Raw genomic sequence first — 21,005 nt, forward strand, 5'->3', positions numbered from 1 at the left:
AAAGAAACGCACCTTCCTAATGTGTCTCATGAGAACCTTGCTCAGCTAGCATGTAGGAAGTCCTGATGGTAATGGGTGCAATAGCCGGATAGTAAAGTGTTGAACTTTCATTCTGAGGGTCCCGTGTTAGAATCTTGGTGAGTAAAGGGTGGAGATTTTTCCAATCTTTCAGGTCAACATATGATATGGGCAGACCTGCTAGTGCCTGAATGCCCTTCGTGTGTATATGCACACAGAAGATCAAAGACGCATGTTAAAGATCCTGTTATCCATGTCAAGTCAGCATTCAGTAGGATATGGAAACAAGAACATACCCAGCATGCACACCCCCGAAAAGTATGGCTGCCTACATGGCAGGGTAAATAAACGAAATGGTCATACACCTAATATGTTACATGTCTGAGTGTGTATGTGTGCATGCCTTAAATCTGATTGAATGACACAGGAAACGAATGATGAGCGCCCAGTGGCAGCCGTCAGTCGGCTCTACCCAGATAGGCAGCTTGTTGTGCAAATGACCCTATGTTTTTAAAGCACTTAGAGCTTGGTCTCCTACTGATGATAGGCGCTATATATGTAACCATATCAATCAATGGTGAACAGACCTCACACTGAGGCCTCACACACCACAAGTTCAAGAAAGAAACGCACCTCTGGTGTAGGGCTTAGCCTTGGCTTTAGATTAATTCTTTTACATTGTGCCTGCACCATTTACATTTTTGTCTGAACTCTAATGCAGAAAAGGCACACGCTTTTGTTTCTCTGTGGGCTCATAGGACATGCACATTTTTCTTGCTGCACCCTAAGTACTCCATATCTCCCAAGACTGATAGATGCCTATTGATCTGTCTGTCTGCCTATCTATGGATGTACAGTTTGACAGGCCCAAGACCTTTGCTTTCTAGCTCTACACATTCAAAATTCACTTAACACACACGCGTGCATGTACGCAATATTTAAACTAAATTAAAGTGTATAAATAGCACAGTAAAACATGTGGTAACAATACAACAGTTTGTGGGTGAATATGCCTAGACTGGCCCATCTAGTCCACTTTCCCTCTGGACACTGCACTTTATGATCTTAAACTAAAGTAGCCAGCATAACTGGTATACCGTATCATGTGTGTATCAGGGTTTTTTTGGTGTTGTCAGGTTTATTTGGTTTTTTGTTTTTCTTTCTTTTTTCTTGGGGGCTGAGGGGTGGAGGTTTTGATTTTGTTTTTATTTTGTTTTTTTTGTTTAATGAAATTGACTGAAATTATTGAGTCTAACACACGATTATTAATGTTGATAATAATTGAATATCCACAAAAATTGAGCATGTTTCAAAAGTGATTTTTCAGTCATTCATTTTTTCCCCCTATTTATGTATTTTGTAGATGATAATGATATGCTTTTGTTTAGAATGAATTAGATATATTATTGCTTTCCTCTTTATCTTCTCTAAGTTAATACAGTCTGTTTGTGCAGTTCTTCATAAATTTGGTGAAGTGATTATTGTCAGTGTCATGACATTGGATGTAATTTTTGTGTCGGCATCAGGTTGAACTGTTCACTGCACCAATTCAGAAGAAGGAAGCCAATGAAAAGCTGCGCATGCCCGCCTTTCTTGCCAAAGAGGTAATGATTTTGTTGGGAACAGAATCAGAGAATGGCAATGGATTGTGATTAGGTGGTTTCATTTTGTTTTACACAATAGGCACAAGATCCAGATGGCTCAGCAGTTGTTGCAAGTGTGTGTTTGTATGTAACATGGCGCATATATGTTATAGTATAGATCTATGTGTGCAAGGATACATGTATGAATAGGTGTATTGGTAGACCATATATGGTGCATGGATGTGTGTGCTATGTTGTAGATTGAAAAGAATATTGTAAAGATTGAAAAATGAATTAATTTAAACAAAAACTGAATTTTATTCTCCTTCATAAAGTTGTTTTTTTTATTGGGTTTTTGTTTGTTTGTTTTGTTTCGTTTTTCAACTTTTTGGTTTTGTTTTTTTGTCTTCTTAGGCTGGAGATTTTGTCCTGCTCATTTTTCCTCCTTGAATTGAATGTATTCTCTGCTGAATTCAACTTTTACTCTGTTTTTTGTTGTTGTTGTTGTTGTTTTTATAAATCCTTTAAGTATTAAATGATTTAAGATTGCTCTGTTTTTTGTTGTTGTTGTTGTTTTTATAAATCCTTTAAGTATTAAATGATTTAAGATTGCTCGTTTATCTTTCATACTTCAGCAGGCACAACAATGAATTTGGACTGCATTATCCAGTGAGACCATGTCAATTTGTCACCATAATCCTTTTTTCTTTATATTGCAAGTGAATATGTTTTAATATCAAAATGAACTTTTCTATCAAATTTTCCCAAGGCAACACATTTGTTGCATGTTTCAGAGCCATACTTACCATAACTCAACAGTACTGTAAGATTCTCTATTGAAACTGGGTTTTGAATTTGAGGAGTGGATCTTCCAAAAGTTAGTTATACATTTTGAACTGTCACAGTATCAGACAAAAATGATTCGGTTTATTGTTTTGAAATTATACAAGTTTGGCTAATTAGAGGGAGAGATGGGAGAGGGGAGCTTGGGAGTGGGGACTGTGACAGAGGGTATTATTATGATATTAGTGCAAAATAGAATCAGAATATGACGGGGAACTTGCCCACATATTAATGACTCTACGGTCTACCCATGTGTCCAGAACTGAGTCGCACCTATCTGCTCTGTCATGTGGACGTCAACAATTTTAGTATTGTGTGGTTCATCTGTCAAGCTACCAAACTGCTTATAGATACTTGAATCTCTTTTTTTTTCCTGCTTGTTTCAGGCGTCAGGGGCAGATTATCTTGTGCTGTGGCTGGATTGTGACAAAGAAGGGGAGAACATCTGCTTTGAAGTCATTGACTGCGTGCAGAACGTCATGAATAGAGTGGGAGGACAGGTATGCTGAACTTTATATGATGTCTATGGTTAGCTCTAGAGATCTTGTATGCTGTGTGTTTTCATATGTGTATGATGTGTATGTGTTAAAAATGTGTGTGTGTGTGTGTGTGTGTGTGTTTAATTATACGTAATGATACTTGATTGTGAGGTGAGTTCCAATCTGCTGTTTTTGATGAACAAAAAGAAGAGTTTTGTAAGGTTTTGGGTGGTTTTTTGTTGTTGTTTTTTTTGTTTTGTTTTTTAGAGTTCATCTGTCTAGTCATAAAAAATACATGGTGTAATATATGTCAATATGTGTCTGTATGTGTGTTCGAGTAGTATACAGTGTATGATGTTATACTCATGATTTGTGAGCATGTTCTTGTATGTGTGTCTGTGTGTTAATGTGTATCCAAATAAGTGCATGCATATTATATTTTTGCATAATTTGTGTGTTTGCTGCTCCTTGTTTGTTGTCAATTTTAGAGGATCTGTAAACTTAAACAGTTTCCTGATCCATATATGTTGAAATAAAGAACAATTAAATGTGGGTTCAGGAAATATTCAGTTTTTTTGTTGTTGTTTTTTAGAATAACACTGAAATTTCTACAGCCAAAGCATTTATTATAAACAAACATCATTCATATATTTGCAATTTTCATTCGCCTAGAAATTTTTCAACTGTTGAACTGTCAGTAATTTTCAAGACTGTCCACTGTTGTTGTTGTTGTTGTTGTTGTTTGGGTTTTTTGTTTTTGTTTTGGGGTATGTTTGTTTTTGTTTTGTTTTGTTTTGTTTTCGTTTTCTTTCTTCAATATTTTTTTTTTCTCTTTGTGATAAAAGTGATGAATATGCAATTGATATAAATATGATCAGGTATCTTAGGTCTCTCTTTCTGGTTGATTATGAGATTGAGTCCTTTGTAGCGATTGTAGCTGCTCAAACGAAAAGACACATGTAATATATATCATGTGAAATTATTCTGTGGCAGCAAGTATTCCGAGCAAAGTTTAGTGCCATTACTGACCAGGAGGTGAAAGCAGCCTTCAACAATCTGGGATCACCCAACAAAAATGAAGCATTGTCGGTGGACGCTCGGCAAGAGTTGGATCTACGTATTGGTTGTGCCTTCACTCGCTTCCAGACCAAGTTCTTTCAGGTGAGTGTTGGTGTGAGGATTGTGTGGATGCCTGGTGAGCCTGTCGTATGTGTGTGTGTGTGTGTGTGCGCTCTCAACAGAATGTATGTGTGCAACAGTATGTGTGTCTATAGGAGTTAATCTTGCAGAATGCTGTGAAATAGAATTTCCTTGGAAACACATGGCATGAGCCTGCTCCCTGCACAGTGAGTGTATGTATACATGTAGATGTGTTTGGTAACATGGTAAGTCTTGGCAGCAGTACACTAGCAGGAGTTTGATGATAATGAGAAAATTTCAGGATTTTGAGCTTGAGTATAGTGCTTGGTACTTCTACACTGACCACAGCTATCAGTAGTATGGGGATTAGTTGATTCATCAGTGATATTATGACCTTTAGTATGGGGACTGATTGGTTCAATGATGATAAGTGATCCGAAGAATGGGGGTTAGTTGAGTCAGTGGTAATAAGTGACTTGTAGAATGGGGGTTAGTTGAGTCAGTGGTGATAAGTGACCTGTAGTATGGGGATTAGGTGAGTCAGTGGTGATAAGTGACCTGTAGTATGGGGTTTAGGTGAGTCAGTGGTGATAAGTGACCTGTAGTATGGGGTATAGCTCAGTCAGTGATGCTTAATGACCTGTAGTATGGGGATTACAGTAAACTGCTTTGTAAATGCCCAGTTTCAAGTAAACGCCCACCCCACATTTTGGATCAAAAACCATGCATTGGGTAAAATAAGCTTGTAAATTTGTACCCCTCACTTTAACAAAAAAAACAGAAAAATTAATAATAATAATGAAAATGAAATAATGGTAATCTTGTTTGTCATTTGGGATCATGTCTCTTTTTTTTTTTATTCTTCTTTATGGGCTGCAACTCCCACGTTCGCTCGTGTGTATATGAGAGGGCTTTTACATGTATGACTGTTTTTACCCCGCCATGTAGGCAGCCATACTCCGTTTTCAGGGGTGTGCATGCTGGGTATGTTATTGTTTCCATAACTATCGAACGCTGACATGGATTACAGGATCTTTAATGTGCGCATTTGATATTCTGCTTGTGTATACACACGAAAGGGGTTCCGGCGCAAGCAGGTCTGCACATATGTTGACCTGGGAGATCAGAAAACTCTCCACCCTTTACCCACCAGATGCCTTTACCGAGAATCGAACCCAGGACCTTCAGATTGAAAGTCCAAAGCTTTAACCACTCTGCTATTGCGCCCGTCAGGTTTCTTTATAAAGCAGTTCAGATTTAGACCTTGAGATAAGGAATGGAACATCTGCATGAGAAGTTGGTATGTCATTAAAAAAGACAACCACACAAATAAACAAGAGAGGCAAGGCCTTCAAGACTCACTTGTGATACACTTTTTAAAAAAATCCAAGCTTTTTATGTATTGAGTATAATTTCAAAATGTAATGTTTCAGATGAGAAAGATCAGTTTAAAGCAAATTAAGTCCCCTAGCATTACAGAGTAATTTCCCTTTTTTACTATCTGCACCAAAACGTTTGCAAAATAAATAAAACTTCCATGCTTAGCAAAAGAGTTCCTGTTTGAACAAAAAATGATAATAATGACTGCTCTAGCTGTTGGGTCAGAATATCAGATCAAAGTGCCAAGTTTAGAGAATACAAAAAATATAAATATAACAGTAAATGCAGTTTGCATACAATTAGGCTTCATTCTTTATTTTTTTGTGCCCATCCCAGAGGTGCAATATTGTTTTAAATAAGATGACTGGAAAGAACTGAATTTTTCCTATTTTTATGCCAAATTTGGTGTCAACTGACAAAGTAGTTGCAGAGAAAATGTCAATGTTAAAGTTTACCACGGACACACACACACACACACACACACACAGACAACCAAACACCGGGTTAAAACATAGACTCACTTTGTTTACACAAGTGAGTCAAAAACGTGTAGTCATGATGTCACTCCAAGACTCAGTGTCTTGTTTCGGTAGTTAGCATTTTGTTTTGAACTGTTTTGCAGAGAACAGTAGGCTTATCCCTGGACATTCAATTATCCAAGACAATACCCACCACCAGTATGCCACAAATTAAATCTCATTCTTATATTGTTGAATTTAAACCATTGCCATTAGATTATCCTACTATATATTATCACAAGTTTAACAAGAGGCTTCTCATGCATGGAGTAAACACCCAGCCAGTACTTTGTGGTGAAACAAATGCAAGGGATTGGACTACTGTGAAGGGTAAAGTACCCAGTAGACACTCATCCTCAACTTAAGGGTGAAATATGTGCAACGAGGGCGTGGGTGCTTACATAGTAGTTTACAGTCATTGATTTGTGATGAAAAGTGTGTGTGTGTGTGTGTGCAGGGGAAGTATGGAGACCTGGACAGTACTCTGATCTCCTATGGTCCATGCCAGACTCCAACACTGGGCTTCTGTGTGGAGCGTCATGACAAGATCCAGTCCTTCAAACCCGAGTCCTACTGGGTCATCAACACGCAGGTCAGTGATCCCACGTCAGTTGCCGAACACACCACACGTACACAGGCACGCATGTACATGTAATTTGGAAGCAGAAGTGAATTTTTATTCATCCTCTTTCTCTCTTATGCATTTCTTCCTTCCATTGTTTGCACACTGTCCTGTTTTCTTAGCATTTGGTCCACAGGTTTTCTTTGTGCGTTCACTCGAATTGTATAGGACCTGCATTAGATCACATTCAAAATTTCCAAGAAATCTACATGATCAATTATTAAAAATGTTAACATCATGAGTTAATTATTTAGAATGTATACACCATGAGTTATATTCATTGTCTGTTTGCTTTGCCTTGAATGTAAATTTATGCATGTATGTAAGTGATACAATACAAATTACATGTACACAGACACACAAGGCCATTCTTAAAGCCTCAGTATACCATCACATACTCCAAACACTAAGACCAGCAAGTCAATGTCTAATGATTAGACATAAGACAGACAATACTTAAATGATATTGAATATTGTGTTTTCTGCATTATAAAGAGAGACAGAGAGAGGGGGGAAAAAAGAACAGAAATGCACATGTTCTGATCAGTATGATGGTAACAATGTAACACACAGGTGGAGCTGCCCGACGGAAAGATGATGAAGCTGGACTGGGAGAGAATGCGCGTGTTTGACAAGGATGTAGCCCAGATGTTCGTCAACCTCATTAAGTCTGGAGACAAAGCTTGGTGAGAATGTATTGCTGTGTGTTGATATGTGTGTTTGTTGGTATGTTATTTTTTTTGTGCAACAGTCACACTAAACAGTTGACATGCAATTGGCATTCAGATCTGTTGTTTGGTTATTTTTTTAAGGTAGCAGTCACATTAAACATTTGACATAAGGTCTTCAGGGAGGAAAGTGGCAGAATGGTTAAGATACTCATCTGCCAATACAGAGAGTCCATGAGGATCTGGGTTCAAATCCTGCTCGCACCCTTTCTCAAAATTTTGACTGGAAAATCAAACTGAGTGTCAGCCAGCCCATATAAAGTTACTATATTTTACTGGCTATTAAGGTGCTTCTTTTTTTGTTTGGTTTTTTATCATTTCAATTTTATCAGTTCATGAAGTGCAGCATATTATAAGGTTCACATCCTAGCATGTTGTTTGTGTGAACATGAGTTGTTTGTTAGCTGTTTTTATTCTGATTCATGGGAAGCTTTCATTCATAGACAGTGCCACAAACATCATGAACCCAGGTTTGGATGTTAACACATCCTGAACATAATCTGGCAAGACAAAGTTTGAAACAAAAACACATTTAGGAGGGCTGGAATCCCCAGCATGTACACCCTGCTTAAACAGAGACGCATGCGCTGTCTTGGTCATGTATTGCAAATGGACAATGGCCGGATCACGAAAGATCTACTTTCTGGAGAACTTATACAAGGAAAACATCCCACAGGCAGACCTCAACTGCCCTATAAAGACGTCTGCAGCTTGTGAGAGAGATAAGAGGGCATTGAAAGTCAAACTCAACTCCTAGGAAGCTGTAGCCTCAGAACAAATGACAAGGAGGCAGAGAATGCAGAAAGGCTTCCAAGTTCAAAGAGGTGCATGCCCAGTGTTCCAAGACAAAGACAGTGAGAAGAAAGAACCAAAGCCAGACAGATGGACCAGTGTCAGACTTTACCTGTACTGCAGTGTGGGAGGGACTGTCACTCCCATTTTGGCCTGTTCAGCCACAACAATACTGTATCAATCACCACCCAGAGTGAAACTCCATAGTCTCCAAAAGATTGATAGATGCCATATATATATATGTGCCTTGCTGAAGGGGAAATGGTTTTATGGGCAGGCACGTTCAGAGAATTTTGACTGACACTAGTGACAACAATTCTGTATCACAGATTATTCGATTGAAAAAGGGTTTATGCATTGAAATCAAAATCTTTTAAAATGTATCAGATCACCTGAATATTTTTCAATCATGAATTTGTGAATGGTTGAGGAAAAAGTGTTTTGAAAACCTCAAATTTTTTTTTTTTTTTTTTTTTTGCTTCACTGTTGTTTCAGTTAAAGTCTGTGATACCTTGATGAGTCACAATCTGTTCAGTATGTTTTGAATTGTTCATCATGGATCATCTTTTTATTTCTCTTTTTCAGTGTGCTGGAGACGGTTCAGAAGAAGGGAGAAAAACCCAAACCTCTGGCACTGAATACAGTGGAGATGCTGCGAGTGGCCAGTTCTGGTCTAGGTTAGTCTGGGGCAGTTATTATCATTTTGACTCACTTGTGTGAACAATATGAGGCTGTGTAATAACCCAGTGTACGGTTGTGTGTGTGTGTGTGTGTGTGTGTCCATGGTAAACTTTAACATTGTCATTTTCTCTGGAAATACTTTGTCTGCCAATACCGAATTTGGTCTGAATATGTCTTTTTTGTGGAGGAGAGGGTTTGCAGGGTTCTTGACATCAGAAGGTCTGCTACTTTGGGGGGATTTTTGTGTGTGCTTGTGTGTACACTTGCTAATTTGTGCAGTCATGTATAATATCAAATTAAACATGCATAATCCTGTGAAACATATCAGAAAAGTGGTGGTGTGACGATCTGACCAAGCTATGTGGTGTTTGGCTAACACCTTATTTCCAGTATCAGTAGTGACCTGATACAAGTCATTGTCAGATACAAAACATGAGTGTCAAAAAATCGATAGACAGACAGAAATATGAAAAAAAAAAACTTAGCCATATGAAGAGCACAGGATCAGGAGTCAAGATGGCTGCCGGAAAAAGAAGGTGCTTGTCAGGGATGCACAGGGGAGGTAACCTACTTCGGGAGGTTATCGGCCGTAGCTACTTCCGTTTTCTCTACCTAGGCGGGTAGTAGTTTGGACAGGAATCAGAGTCTGCACTAGTGGGTCACGGTATGTTACTTAAACGTAATTTTAGGGAGAAAATTTCCTTTCTATACACTTCCTTTCCTGACAAGAACATGGGTCTTTTCATCGGTCTTGCCTTGACTTGACTGTTGTTGGTGGTCTTCAGGCCTTATCTTCACAACAGAGCCACCAGGTTGGACTGCAAGTCACCCAGATGGGAACACATCACACCTTTATTATAGTCTTCACTGGTTATTGTTCAAGACAGAATCAGCATTAAACTCACATCTGTCTGCTTGTCATGTGTTTCTGGCACTCCCTGAGGTATCTTACAGGCATCATACACACATGCATCCCATCCTGTTAGCTCCGTTCTTCTTCCAATACTCATCTTATTTATATTCTTTCTGTCAGAACAAAGTCCTTTAGTCAGCGTTCGTTCTCTTTTCATGGCCCCAGCTGTCTTGAACCAACTACTTTTGCAGATCAGGCACCCATTTTCTTCTTCCACTTTGTTCAGATCCTCCCTGATGACTTCTTTAAACTAATGTATAACATCCATGTGCCATTCCATTGTTCTCGTTGTGTGCTGCTTGTGTGCATACGCACATATATTAGTTTGTGGTGTACCAATCTGTGTGTGCGTGTGTGTGTGATTTGATGGGTGCAATAGCCGAGTGGTTAAAGCTTTGGACTTTAAGTCCCAGGGTCCCTGATTCGAATGTATATGCGCAAGCTAAAATCAGATATGCATGTTAAAGATCCTGTAATCCATGTCAGAGTTTGGTGGGTTATGGAAACGAAAAATACCCAGCATGCACACAGAGTATGGCTGCCTACATGGCAGGGTAAATAAACAAAACGGTCATACACATAAAATGTTACATGCCTGCCAGAGTGTGTATGTGTGCATGCCTGAAACCTGATTGAATGACACAGGAAAGGAATAGTGAGTCCCAATGGCAACCATCATTCGGCTCTACCCAGGTTGGCAACCTGTTGTGCAGATGACCCTGAGTTTGTAAAGCACTTAGAGCTTGGTCTCCAACTGAGGATAGTTGCAATATAAGTATCCATATCATTCATTCATTCATTTGTTTTGTAAAGCACCCTGAGTCATGTTTAGGGAATAAGCACTACATCAGTTCACATTAGTAATAGAAGTAGTAGTAGATTTTTCTTCACTTTTTTTTTTTTCTTTTTTCTTTTTTTTTTAATTCTGAGCTATGTGGAACCAAGTGTGGATGTTTGTGTTGCAGGCATGAGTCCTCACCACACCATGCAGATCGCAGAGCGGCTGTACATACAGGGCTACATCAGCTACCCCAGGACGGAAACCAACACCTACCCTGACAGTTTTGACCTCAAGTGAGTAGGGGTAGGGGTTGGGAGGGGAGTTGTGATGGATGTGTGGGTGTGGGGGGTAGTAGCAGGGATAGTCTGATGTTGTAGGCCCGTCAGGCTTTTGTTTTGTTTTTTTCTTCTTTTTTTTTATTGGAAAAAAATGTGTGCAAATTTCATTATGAGATTAACTTTGATTTATGGAAGGATGTGTGTGATTTTCATTTTGAGGTTAACTGAAAATGATTCTCTGTGGGTTTTTTTGGTTTTTTGGGGTTTTTTTTCCTAGTTACTTGTTCTAATGAGTGGGGTTGGCGATTTTTTGAGATTTTTTTTTTCTTTTTTATGCAGCGGGGTTTGGGGGGTGGTGGTGAGTTTTTGCATCAGATTTTTTTCTTCTTTTAAAAATTTTTTTTTTATTGATGGTTGTGTGTGCATGTGTGTGCTGACACACTTGTTTAAATCAAGAAGAGAAGTATATATTAAGCAGTATTATTTTTTAACTGAAAAATGGACATGTTTGCCTCATTTCTTTTCTTTCTTTTTTTTTCTTTTTTTTTTTTTTTTTTTTTTTTTTTTTTTTTTTTGCAAACACTTTTAGCAGTCATTTATTATTAGCATTTAAAAAAACGATGCAGATGATGGGGCAGCAAAAAAAAAAAAAAAAGAATATGTTGATAACAGCTGTGGAACAAACTGCCCCTTCTCGGTTGGTCAAATGGATTTCCCAGTTCACTTTTAAAAAACACACCTGTACCGTTCTGCCATCTGTTTTATTGATTTGTGTGCTTTTTCAACCTCTGGTCATGTGTATGCAGGTGTGTTTGTTTGTTTGCATTTTTGTATGTGTGCACACGCTGGTTTGCGTACGGTGTACTTGATGCACGTAAGTTAATGTATGTATAACGTTTTGTTGTAAAAGCTGCAAGGGAGGTATGAGCTATCAGTCTGCATTATTAACATTATTCTTTTTCCTCTAAATTATGATGGTGATGGTATGTTCTCCGCAACAGGGGCACACTACGACAACAGCAGGACCATCCAGACTGGGGCCCTTTTGTCAGGAAGCTCCTTCAGGAAGGCATGAAACAACCCAAGTAAGGCACTGCATGCTTTTTCTTCTTTGGGCATGCACATTTAGAAGGCTGGAGTGGGGGGTTGTTCGGGCAGAGTAGATGGGGGAAGGGGGGGGGGACAGAGAATTGGGGAGGAGATATTAAAACACAGTACGACTGTGCTGGTGTGTGGAAACTGGCTAGATTTACTGTGTTGTAACTCATCTTTGATCTGAAGTCTGCTGCCATTTTCATTAAAATAAACAGAACTGGAATTTGGGGGTGGGGGGGTTTCCACATGCTGATTCATCTCTTTTTTTTTTTCTTTTTTTTTTATAAATTTATTATCTTTGTTTTTTAACGAAAATATTTTGATGTTTCACTGTTCAAAGTGCTCTGTGACCTAGGTGATGCATACTTGAGGTTATTTATTGTTGCAGACACTTGAGAACAGTTTGGTGCCTGAGGGCTACCTCGGCTCGGGTGTGCCCATGAAAATGGCTGGGTAGACATTATAGCATGATCACAGTGGCAGAGTGAACATTGAGACACAAGAGGAACTTTCACTGTTAGACAAAGCAGAGACACAAATATCCCCTAGATGGTCAACTTCCTTTCCACATCCAACAAGTAACGTAAGGAAATGTTTTTAGGCAGCATCCAAGCAGATCATTTTCGGTTTGGCTTTGGAGAGGATGATAATAATAATAATAATATTTTATTTTATATAGCGCTATAATACAAGCATAAGCAAGCTCTAAGCGCTTTACAGTCCAGTACCTAAAGTGAAACAAGAAAGCATATAAAAAGTAGTAGAAACATAAAACGGAATCATTAATATTATAAAAACACAATGCATAAAACTCACAAAGTAACATACTGTCAATACCACAACTGTTACACTCCAACACTCACACTAACACCCACGCACAGACACACACACATGATTAAACGGCTGAGGTGACAGCAATTTTCACTTAAAATACTAGTCAGGGGGGAAAAGGGGAGGTTACCTACTTCCGGGAGGTTATCGGCCATAGCTACTTTCGTTTTCTCCACATAGGCGGATAGTAGTTTGCACAGGACAGGAATGTCAGACCCCTGCCGGAGTCTGCACTAGTGGGTCATGGTAAGTATGTTACTTAAACGTAATTTTAGAAAGAAAATTTCCTTTAAAATACATGCTTGTAAAAAGGAACATAATTGTAATCTGCATGCCACAAATTCTGTAAAAATTGTAAAATGAAATTTTAGATGACTGTCTATACACATGGTAATTTCCACCATGTGTAGAGGGTAAAGCTGTGCTATTTTTGGCTGTTGTGAACAGAACAGAATGCTAAGAACACAGGTCTCACTTTTGCACTGTCTCACCACATAGTCTGAAACTGAAACAGAATCGGAAGTTGACTCCCCTGACTCTCTGTCCGTAGTCTCACCCAGCACTTCGAAATAAACACGGTGTAGCGTGACATCATAAGATGACAGTCTGTGAGATGTTAGTGTCTGTGAATGAAGCAAAAGTAAATGGCCCAGTGGTGTGAAAGTCTGTTCATCCTGCTGCACAGAGCTGTCCAGTTCCACAAGAAAAGTCATATCTGAAAAGTGATCAGCACATGTTTTCTTCACTGCAGTTCAGAAAAAATTTTCATGCCACCAAGCCAGTGTGTGGGATTGAGGGTGTCCTACTACTGAAGAAACAAAAAAACAAAACAAAAAAAATGTTAATGGAAGAAAAAACGTTTTAAAAGAAATGTTTTAAAATTCCATTCTTTTTTCATAAGTAGAAACAAATGTCTGTTGATCCATCAAATCATTTTCCTCAGCATTATTTTTTTTTTATTCATTCTTATTTACCTCAACAAAGAGCATCTCTGTGGAAGCCAGCCATGGGCTGATAAAGACCCACCTCAATGGGGCTTGAACCCAGGTCCTCTCAGTCATCAGTCTGTGACGCTGACCACTTCACCATGGGGGCTGATACTCAGGCCTTCCACATCATAATAAAACGTTCATCTGACTCCATCTCTGTGTTTTGCTCTTCACTGGTAAAAACTCACCTTTTTCAAACCCGTCTGTAAGCATTCTCAGTTTCTTTCTTCTCCAACACTACCCCATGCCTGTCAGCTCATTTTGTATGCATGATGAATGAGAGAGGGAGAGTGGGGGATGGAGAAGAAAGAGTGGTCATGAATGGTTCATGGAATCTGCAGAGATGCCAACTGTTACGATTTCGCCGTATTTTGTTACACTCAGTCGCTATTTGTTCCAACGTTACGCCAACATCAAAATTGTTCTGAGGAGTTCATTTTCGACTACATAGCATAGTCACATGCTTTCCTGTTGTAACATTACCCAGATGCTCTAGACCTATCAGTCGTGAGGCCAGGGAAGTCACTACTAACCTTGGCCTCACGTGATGATGCTCAGCTGATCGCGTGCATGTTTACATTGAAACAACATTGAGTGGACCAGTCAACTTAAACGTATGCCCAAATAAGAAAAAACGTGGCTTAATCAGGTTTGTATGCTTTGTACTGTTGTAGATAAAATGTAAGTTTTCTAATATGGCTTGGAGTCCAAGTGTTCCTACCAAATTCAAAACGTTCATACCAAATTTCCTGATTGTTCTTACAAACACTTGACAGGGGTTGACATCTCTGCTTTTGTAACTTTTTTCTTTCATGTAAAGCACCCTGACCTTTTAGAGAGAAAGGGTGCAATACAAATGTACATTATTATTATTATTGATATTAATGTTGGTTTCCCTTGTGGTGACACAGGAAAGGCCAGGACGCGGGGGACCACCCCCCCATCACCCCCATGCGCTGTGCCCGGGAGTCAGAGTTGGACCACGACAGCTGGCGCCTCTACGACTACATCACTCGACACTTTGTTGCCACAGTCAGTTGCTTTCAGATGTTGTCTTCTTCTCTTGAATGTTCTTCAGTTTGGAATGCAGATCTTTTTTTTTATGTCAGAGTGAACAGAACTGGAATGTGAGAATATTGGAAAAGAGATCTTGTTAAGCCAGACTGAACAGAACTGGAATGTGAGAATATTGGAAAAGAGATCTTGTTAAGCCAGACTGAACAGAACTGGAATGTGAGAATATTGGAAAAGAGATTTTGTTAAGCCAGACTGAACAGAACTGGATTGTGATAATATTCATATCTTATCCACAAGAGAAGCAGGTCATGTGAATTATCACTTGTGTTTGGGACAGAAATAGTTCAATATTGACAAGGGCTTTTGTTTTTTCTCTCTCCCAAGTTCAGTATTGACAGAGACAGAATTCCATCATTGATCGTAACTTTTTTTTTTCTCTCAGTCTTCTCTCCAAAGTTCAGTATTGACAGTAAGAGAACATCAGTAATTTATATCAACCTTCATTTTTCTCTTTTTCTTTTAACCTACACCCCCCCTACCCCTTCCTCTTCAACCCCCACCCTCCAAAGATCAAAATATTTATAATCATTGACATGGAAAATTTTCAGCTGAGCCCCAACTGCCAGTACCTGCAGACGACGATTTACTTTGAGATTGGGTCGGAGCAGTTCTCGTGCACGGGCAAGGTTCTGCAGGAGGCGGGCTTCACGGAGGTCATGCCTTGGCTGGCTCTGGCTGAGGATGAGGAGATCCCCACACTGAAGAAGAACACCATGCTGAACGTGGAGGAGGTGAGAGAGGGGGGTATTGGAGGGGGAGGGGGATGGGGTCAGGGCAGTTGGAAATGGAGTTAGGATGGAGGGGGTGGTAGGAATGAGGTAGGGGCGGTCAAATCAGGTCAAGTCAGGTCAGGTCAGGTCAAGTCAAGTCAAAATTATCTTTATTGAGGGTACAAGTGTAAGCTTATACAGCTTTTTTACATCCTGCCCTGTGTCAGAGGTAAGGGACTGGAGATGGCAGGGTGGTGGAGGTGTCACAGTGTAGGAGATGAGGCGGGCATAGGGAAAGGGGGGTGCAGAGTGGAAACGAGGGGGTGGGTGAAGGAGGTGTCAGAACAGAGGTGATGGGTGGGGTGGGGGGAGGGGTGGAGGGGAGGGACTGGAGATGGCAGGGTGGTGGATGAAGTTGAGGCGTCAGGGTGGGTGGAGGTGGTGAGGCAGGTGCAGGGAGGGGTTGGGGGACAGGGTGGAGGTGAGGAGGTGGCGGGATGGAGGTGGGCGGGGGGGTGAGGGGGGTCGGAAGTGAGGAACCGGAGATGGCAGGGTGGTGGAGAGAGTGGAGGTGGTGAGTTGGGCATAGAGGAGGGGTTGTGGGAGGAAGGGGGGTGGAGAAGGTTTCAGGATTGAGGAGAGGAGGGGTGTGTTGGAGCTGAGGACTGGAGATGGTAGCTGGAGGTGGTGAGGCGGCCATAAAGAGGAGGGGTCGGGGTCGGGGGTGGGTGAACAGAGTGGATGTGAGGAGGTGGCAGGGTGGTGGTGATGGTAAGGAAGGGGGCAGGGGTGGGGGCGGGGGGCAGGGTGGAGGTGAGGATGTGTGTGTTGGAGGTGAGTGACTGGATATGGCAGGTTGGTGGGCGAGAGTGCAGGTGGAGGTCGTGGGAGGGAGGGGTAGTGGAAAGAGAGGGGAGTGGAGGAGGTGGCAGGGTGGAGGTGATGGGGGAGGGGTTGTTGATGGAGATGAGGGACTGGCCATGGCAGGGTTCTGGAGGGAGTGGAGACATCGGGGTGGATGCAGAGTGGCAAGCGAAGGAGAGGGGTTGGGGGGCGGGGGGGGGGGAGGTGGCACGGTGGAGGTGGTGAGGCAGGTGTAGGAAGGGGGCCGGGGCAGGGTGGAGTGGAGGTGAGAAGGTGGCAGGGTGGAGGTGGTGATGGAGGTGTAGGAAGGGGGGCGGGGCAGGGTGGAGTGGAGGTGAGGATGTGGCAGGGTGGAGGTGGTGATGGAGGTGTAGGAAGGGGGGGCGGGGCAGGGTGGAGTGGAGGTGAGGATGTGGCAGGGTGGAGGTGGTGATGGAGGTGTAGGAAGGGGGGCAGGGCAGGGTGGAGTGGAGGTGAGAAGGTGGCAGGGTGGAGGTGGTGAGGGCAGGTGTAGGAAGGGGGCCGGGGCAGGGTGGAGTGGAGGTGAGGATGTGGCAGGGTGGAGGTGGTGATGGAGGTGTAGGAAGGGGGGCGGGGCAGGGTGGAGTGGAGGTGAGGATGTGGCAGGGTGGAGGTGGTGATGGAGGTGTAGGAAGGGGGCCGGGGCAGGGTGGAGTGGAGGTGAGAAGGTGGCAGGGTGGAGGTGGTGATGGAGGTGTAGGAAGGGGGCCGGGGCAGGGTGGAGTGGAGGTGAGAAGGTGGCAGGGTGGAGGTGGTGATGGAGGTGTAGGAAGGGGGGCGGGGCAGGGTGGAGTGGAGGAGGTGGCAAGATGGAGGTGAGGGATTGGAGATGGCAGGGTGGTGGAGGTGGAGAGGCGGGCGTATGGGGGATGGAGTTGGAGCAGAGGGGAGGTAGTAGGGTGGAGGAGGTAAGGGGGTGGGAGGTGGAGGAGAGGTCAGTTCTCTGTCCAATCCATGTCTCTCCCCATCTGTCATTTCACATTGCCGCTTATAGTCCAGCTGACTGCACAGGGCCATATCTGAATAATAAAAAAAAAAAAAAGATTCAACCACATTGAACACAAAATTCTGTCACATTTTAAGAATGCAGAATAAAATGACCTTGCAAGCAACGCTTGTGATGTATGATCTTAACTATTAAGCTTTTTTAAGGCACACAGGATTTTCCTGTCAGCTCTTCTTTATCATTCCCAAATTACAAAAACTTTTTTTTTTTTTAAAGTATGATTAACTCTTTTAAGCCACAAAAAAATACATTTGAAATACATACATGCAAACAACACTGCAGGATCGACAGCTTGTGCCCATCCCAGTGTTTACAATTTCATTTCCAAATCAACAAAGCAAATCAGCACACATAGAATATCACTGACTGCGGGAGAGAGAGACAAAAAGGTTCCAGTGCTTGCTGGAAATCTGTTTAATGCTGGTGTTGTTTTTTTTGTTTCTCTTGTTGTTGTTTTTTTGTTTTGTTTTTTGTTTCTGATGCGGTGGCAGGCTTCCTGTGTCTGGCTCCCTCTCTCTCCCTGTCTGCCTAAATTTATTTTGAGTTAGTTTGGTTCTGGCTCTCTCGCTTTGTCTGTCTTTTGATTTGGGTGGGGGGGTGGGGTGGGGGAGGTGATCAACTGAGCCTGTGTTTGTATGTCTGATTTCCTTTGACATGTTAATGATGTAATTTGTGTATTGATCTTGATGTAAAGAGAAGTGTATTGACCTTGATGTAAAGAGGAGGTACATAGGACATTGTCATTCAGATCTGTGTGTGTGTGTGTATGTTGGTGTGTATGTGTGTGTGAGTTTGTGTTTGATTGTGTTTGTGTATTGTATTACTATTTTTTGTCACATCAGATTTCTCTGTATGAAATTCTAGGAGTATGTTGCCACAATACAGCCATTGTATTTGTTTTTTTGTTGTTGTTTTTTTCTGCAAATGCATTTGCTTTACTGTTAACTGTGTTTGTGTGTGTCAGTAGAAGATGGTACAGGAAACCCCCAAAACTTTCCTGCACCATTTGTTCTGAGGGAGATGGTGTGAAACCATCGAAATGATAATTGTACAATTAAGTTCAAGGTGTGAAATTTCTTCTCTATGCATCCAGCATCAAGGAGAACCTGTACCAACAAATTGCCTCTGTATGCTTTGTGTGTGTTTTGCTCCCACCATCTCTCCTCACCTGCCCCCAAAATTTCCACACCTCAGGTGAAACTGGTGGAGAGGCAGACGACACCCCCTGACTACCTGACAGAGAGCGAGCTGATCTCGCTGATGGAGAAGCACGGCATCGGGACGGACGCCAGCATCCCAGTGCACATCAACAACATCTGCGAGCGTAACTACGTCACCATCATCAGTGGCCGGCGGCTGCAGCCCACCAACCTGGGCATCGTGCTGGTCCATGGCTATCAGAAGGTCAGCGGGGAGGGGGAGGGAGGAATTTTGTTCAGTGTCCCAGCTAAGTGGTTAACTCTTTTACCGCCGTGGTGGGCAACTTTTGTTGAATAGACAGTGCACCGTCATGGGTGAGGGGTCATGTTGGTAAGACCCATTTTTCACATTGTGACAAAGCTTGACAGCTGCAGCCAGTTTCCTGCCAACAGAACAATGACTGACCTTTGCTCCCTGACCCAGTTTGAAGTGAACAAGTCCATTGTGTTGTTTTGACATGAACCGAAGCCTGTGGCTGAGAGCATTGTTTCTAAAGTATTTGGCATTGGTGAGTGTTTTTCACACAGAAACTTGGCGGTGAAAGAGTTAAGGCAATGGGTTTGCAGTGTGAGGGTCTCGGGGTTTATATCCCGGTCACATTGTTAGGTGGGTAAAGGGTGGAGATTTGTTTTCTGATTTGCCAGGTCAGCAGATGTGCCAGTGCCTGAACACCCTTTGTGTGTGTACACATGCAAGAAGATCAAATACGCAAAGATCCTGTAATCCATGTCAGAAGAGGAGAATTTTGTTCAGCGTCCCAGCAGAGTGGTTAAAGCATTGGATTTTCTGTCTGAGGGTCCCCATGTTTGTATCCCAGTCACGGTGCCTGGTGGGTAGATGGTGGAGATGTTTTTTTCTGATTTGCCAGGCACTATATAAGTATCCATATTATCATCATCATCATCACTGTATCAGCAGATAAGTGTCTTAACCATTCCTCCACCTCCCTCCTTCCCTCCCTGCGAACAGATCGACGCGGACCTGGTGCTGTCGACGATGCGGTCAGCGGTGGAGCAGCAGCTGGGGCTGATCGCCCTGGGCCAGGCCAACTTCCATGAGGTGAAGCAGCACACGCTGGACATCTTCCACCTCAAGTTCCGCTACTTCGTGCAGCACATCCCGGCCATGGACGAGCTCTTCGAGGTCACCTTCTCCTCCCTGGCTGACAGCGGCCGCCCCATGTCCAGGTGTGTGTGTTGGGGGTGTGAGTGGGTGGTGTTAGGGGGTGTGTGGGGAGGGTTGGGGGAGGGGGGTGGGGATGGGTAGGGGGTGTTGAAGATTTGGGTGGAGGGGATGAGGGGGATGGGTTTAGGGGGTGAGAGGGATGGGTTGAGGAGGGTGGGTGGGAGGTTGTGAAAGGGATGAATGGAGGTGGTGGGGGTGGGGGAGGTGGTGAGGGGTTGGAAGGGGAGGGATGGATGTGTGTGTTGTGGTGGTGTATGTAATGAATGGTGTGTTTGTGTATGATGTGTGTTTGTTGAGAATATAGAGTACTTTGTTGCAATGAAATTATTTTATATTACAGTACATACAGATAGGATATATATATCTGTATATAGATATATAGATAGATTTATCCAGCATTGTATAGTGTGTGGTGTGTATGTGGTGTGTGTGTGTGGTTTCTGCATGTGTGTGACTGGGGTGATGGATGTTGTGTGTGGCATATTTGTGTGTGTGTGTGTGTGTGGTGTATATGAGTATGTGTTTATGTGTCTATATCTGTGTGTGGGTGTTTTGTGGAAGAGTGGATGGAACAAGGCCTGGCAGTTTTAGGGTTGGGAGTGTGCAGGGTTTTATCTGTGCAAACAGCACTTCCCCACATTGAATGATGCTTGTTATAAACAAAACGGATGTGTGTGTGTGCACGTTGTGTGTGTGCGTGCGCACAGGTGTGGCAAGTGCCGTCGCTACATGAAGCTGGTGGAGGCCAAGCCCTCTCGGCTGTACTGCTCCATCTGTGACTCCACCTACAGCCTGCCCCAGAACGGACACATCAAGCTCTACAAGGAGCTCAAGTGCCCTCTAGACGAGTTCGAGATCCTTCTCTGGACCACCGGACCCAAGGGCAAGGTAGGGGAAAAGTAGTCTTCAAGTTCGTCTTCCAGTTCAGGCCATCGACGTTTCCTACATTAATTTGACCTGAACACATCATCAGAAAACCCGCAACTTTGGGGGGGAATGCATAAACAAGCTGCACCGTTATTTTAGCCGCTGGGGTCAAAGTTTGGGGGAAAAGTTGGGGCTAATAGTCCGAATTTTACGGTAGTGGTGGTGGGGATGGGAGCAGTGGGGTGTGTGGGGTCTTTAGTTAAATAGCTCAACTTAAATTGGGGGTGAAGGGGTGTTGGGGGGGTTACTGGCCACTAGGGGAAGATAGGTAAATTAAGTGTGGTTGTGTGGGGATTTGAATCCTTGAGTCCAGCTGTATATGATGTCTTGTTGGAGGTGTTTTT

The 21,005-nt window shown here is 42.5% G+C and overlaps 1 protein-coding gene across 1 annotated transcript in view; it reads left to right on the plus strand.

Moving 5' to 3' along the window:
- LOC143286914 (DNA topoisomerase 3-beta-1-like) overlaps positions 1-21,005 on the plus strand; it is a 28,505-nt gene that overhangs the window by 1,300 nt on the left and 6,200 nt on the right. Inside the window, exons 2-14 of the mRNA XM_076594864.1 lie at positions 1,545-1,622; positions 2,831-2,944; positions 3,917-4,084; positions 6,419-6,553; positions 7,157-7,269; positions 8,689-8,780; positions 10,663-10,771; positions 11,758-11,841; positions 14,583-14,703; positions 15,297-15,479; positions 18,544-18,753; positions 19,519-19,736; positions 20,442-20,622. Of these exons, the coding sequence (XP_076450979.1) occupies positions 1,545-1,622; positions 2,831-2,944; positions 3,917-4,084; positions 6,419-6,553; positions 7,157-7,269; positions 8,689-8,780; positions 10,663-10,771; positions 11,758-11,841; positions 14,583-14,703; positions 15,297-15,479; positions 18,544-18,753; positions 19,519-19,736; positions 20,442-20,622 (1,806 nt within the window). The remainder of the gene's footprint in view (positions 1-1,544; positions 1,623-2,830; positions 2,945-3,916; positions 4,085-6,418; positions 6,554-7,156; positions 7,270-8,688; positions 8,781-10,662; positions 10,772-11,757; positions 11,842-14,582; positions 14,704-15,296; positions 15,480-18,543; positions 18,754-19,518; positions 19,737-20,441; positions 20,623-21,005) is intronic.

Source organism: Babylonia areolata, chromosome 10 (assembly GCF_041734735.1).
Source record: "Babylonia areolata isolate BAREFJ2019XMU chromosome 10, ASM4173473v1, whole genome shotgun sequence".
NCBI lineage: Eukaryota > Metazoa > Mollusca > Gastropoda > Neogastropoda > Buccinidae > Babylonia > Babylonia areolata.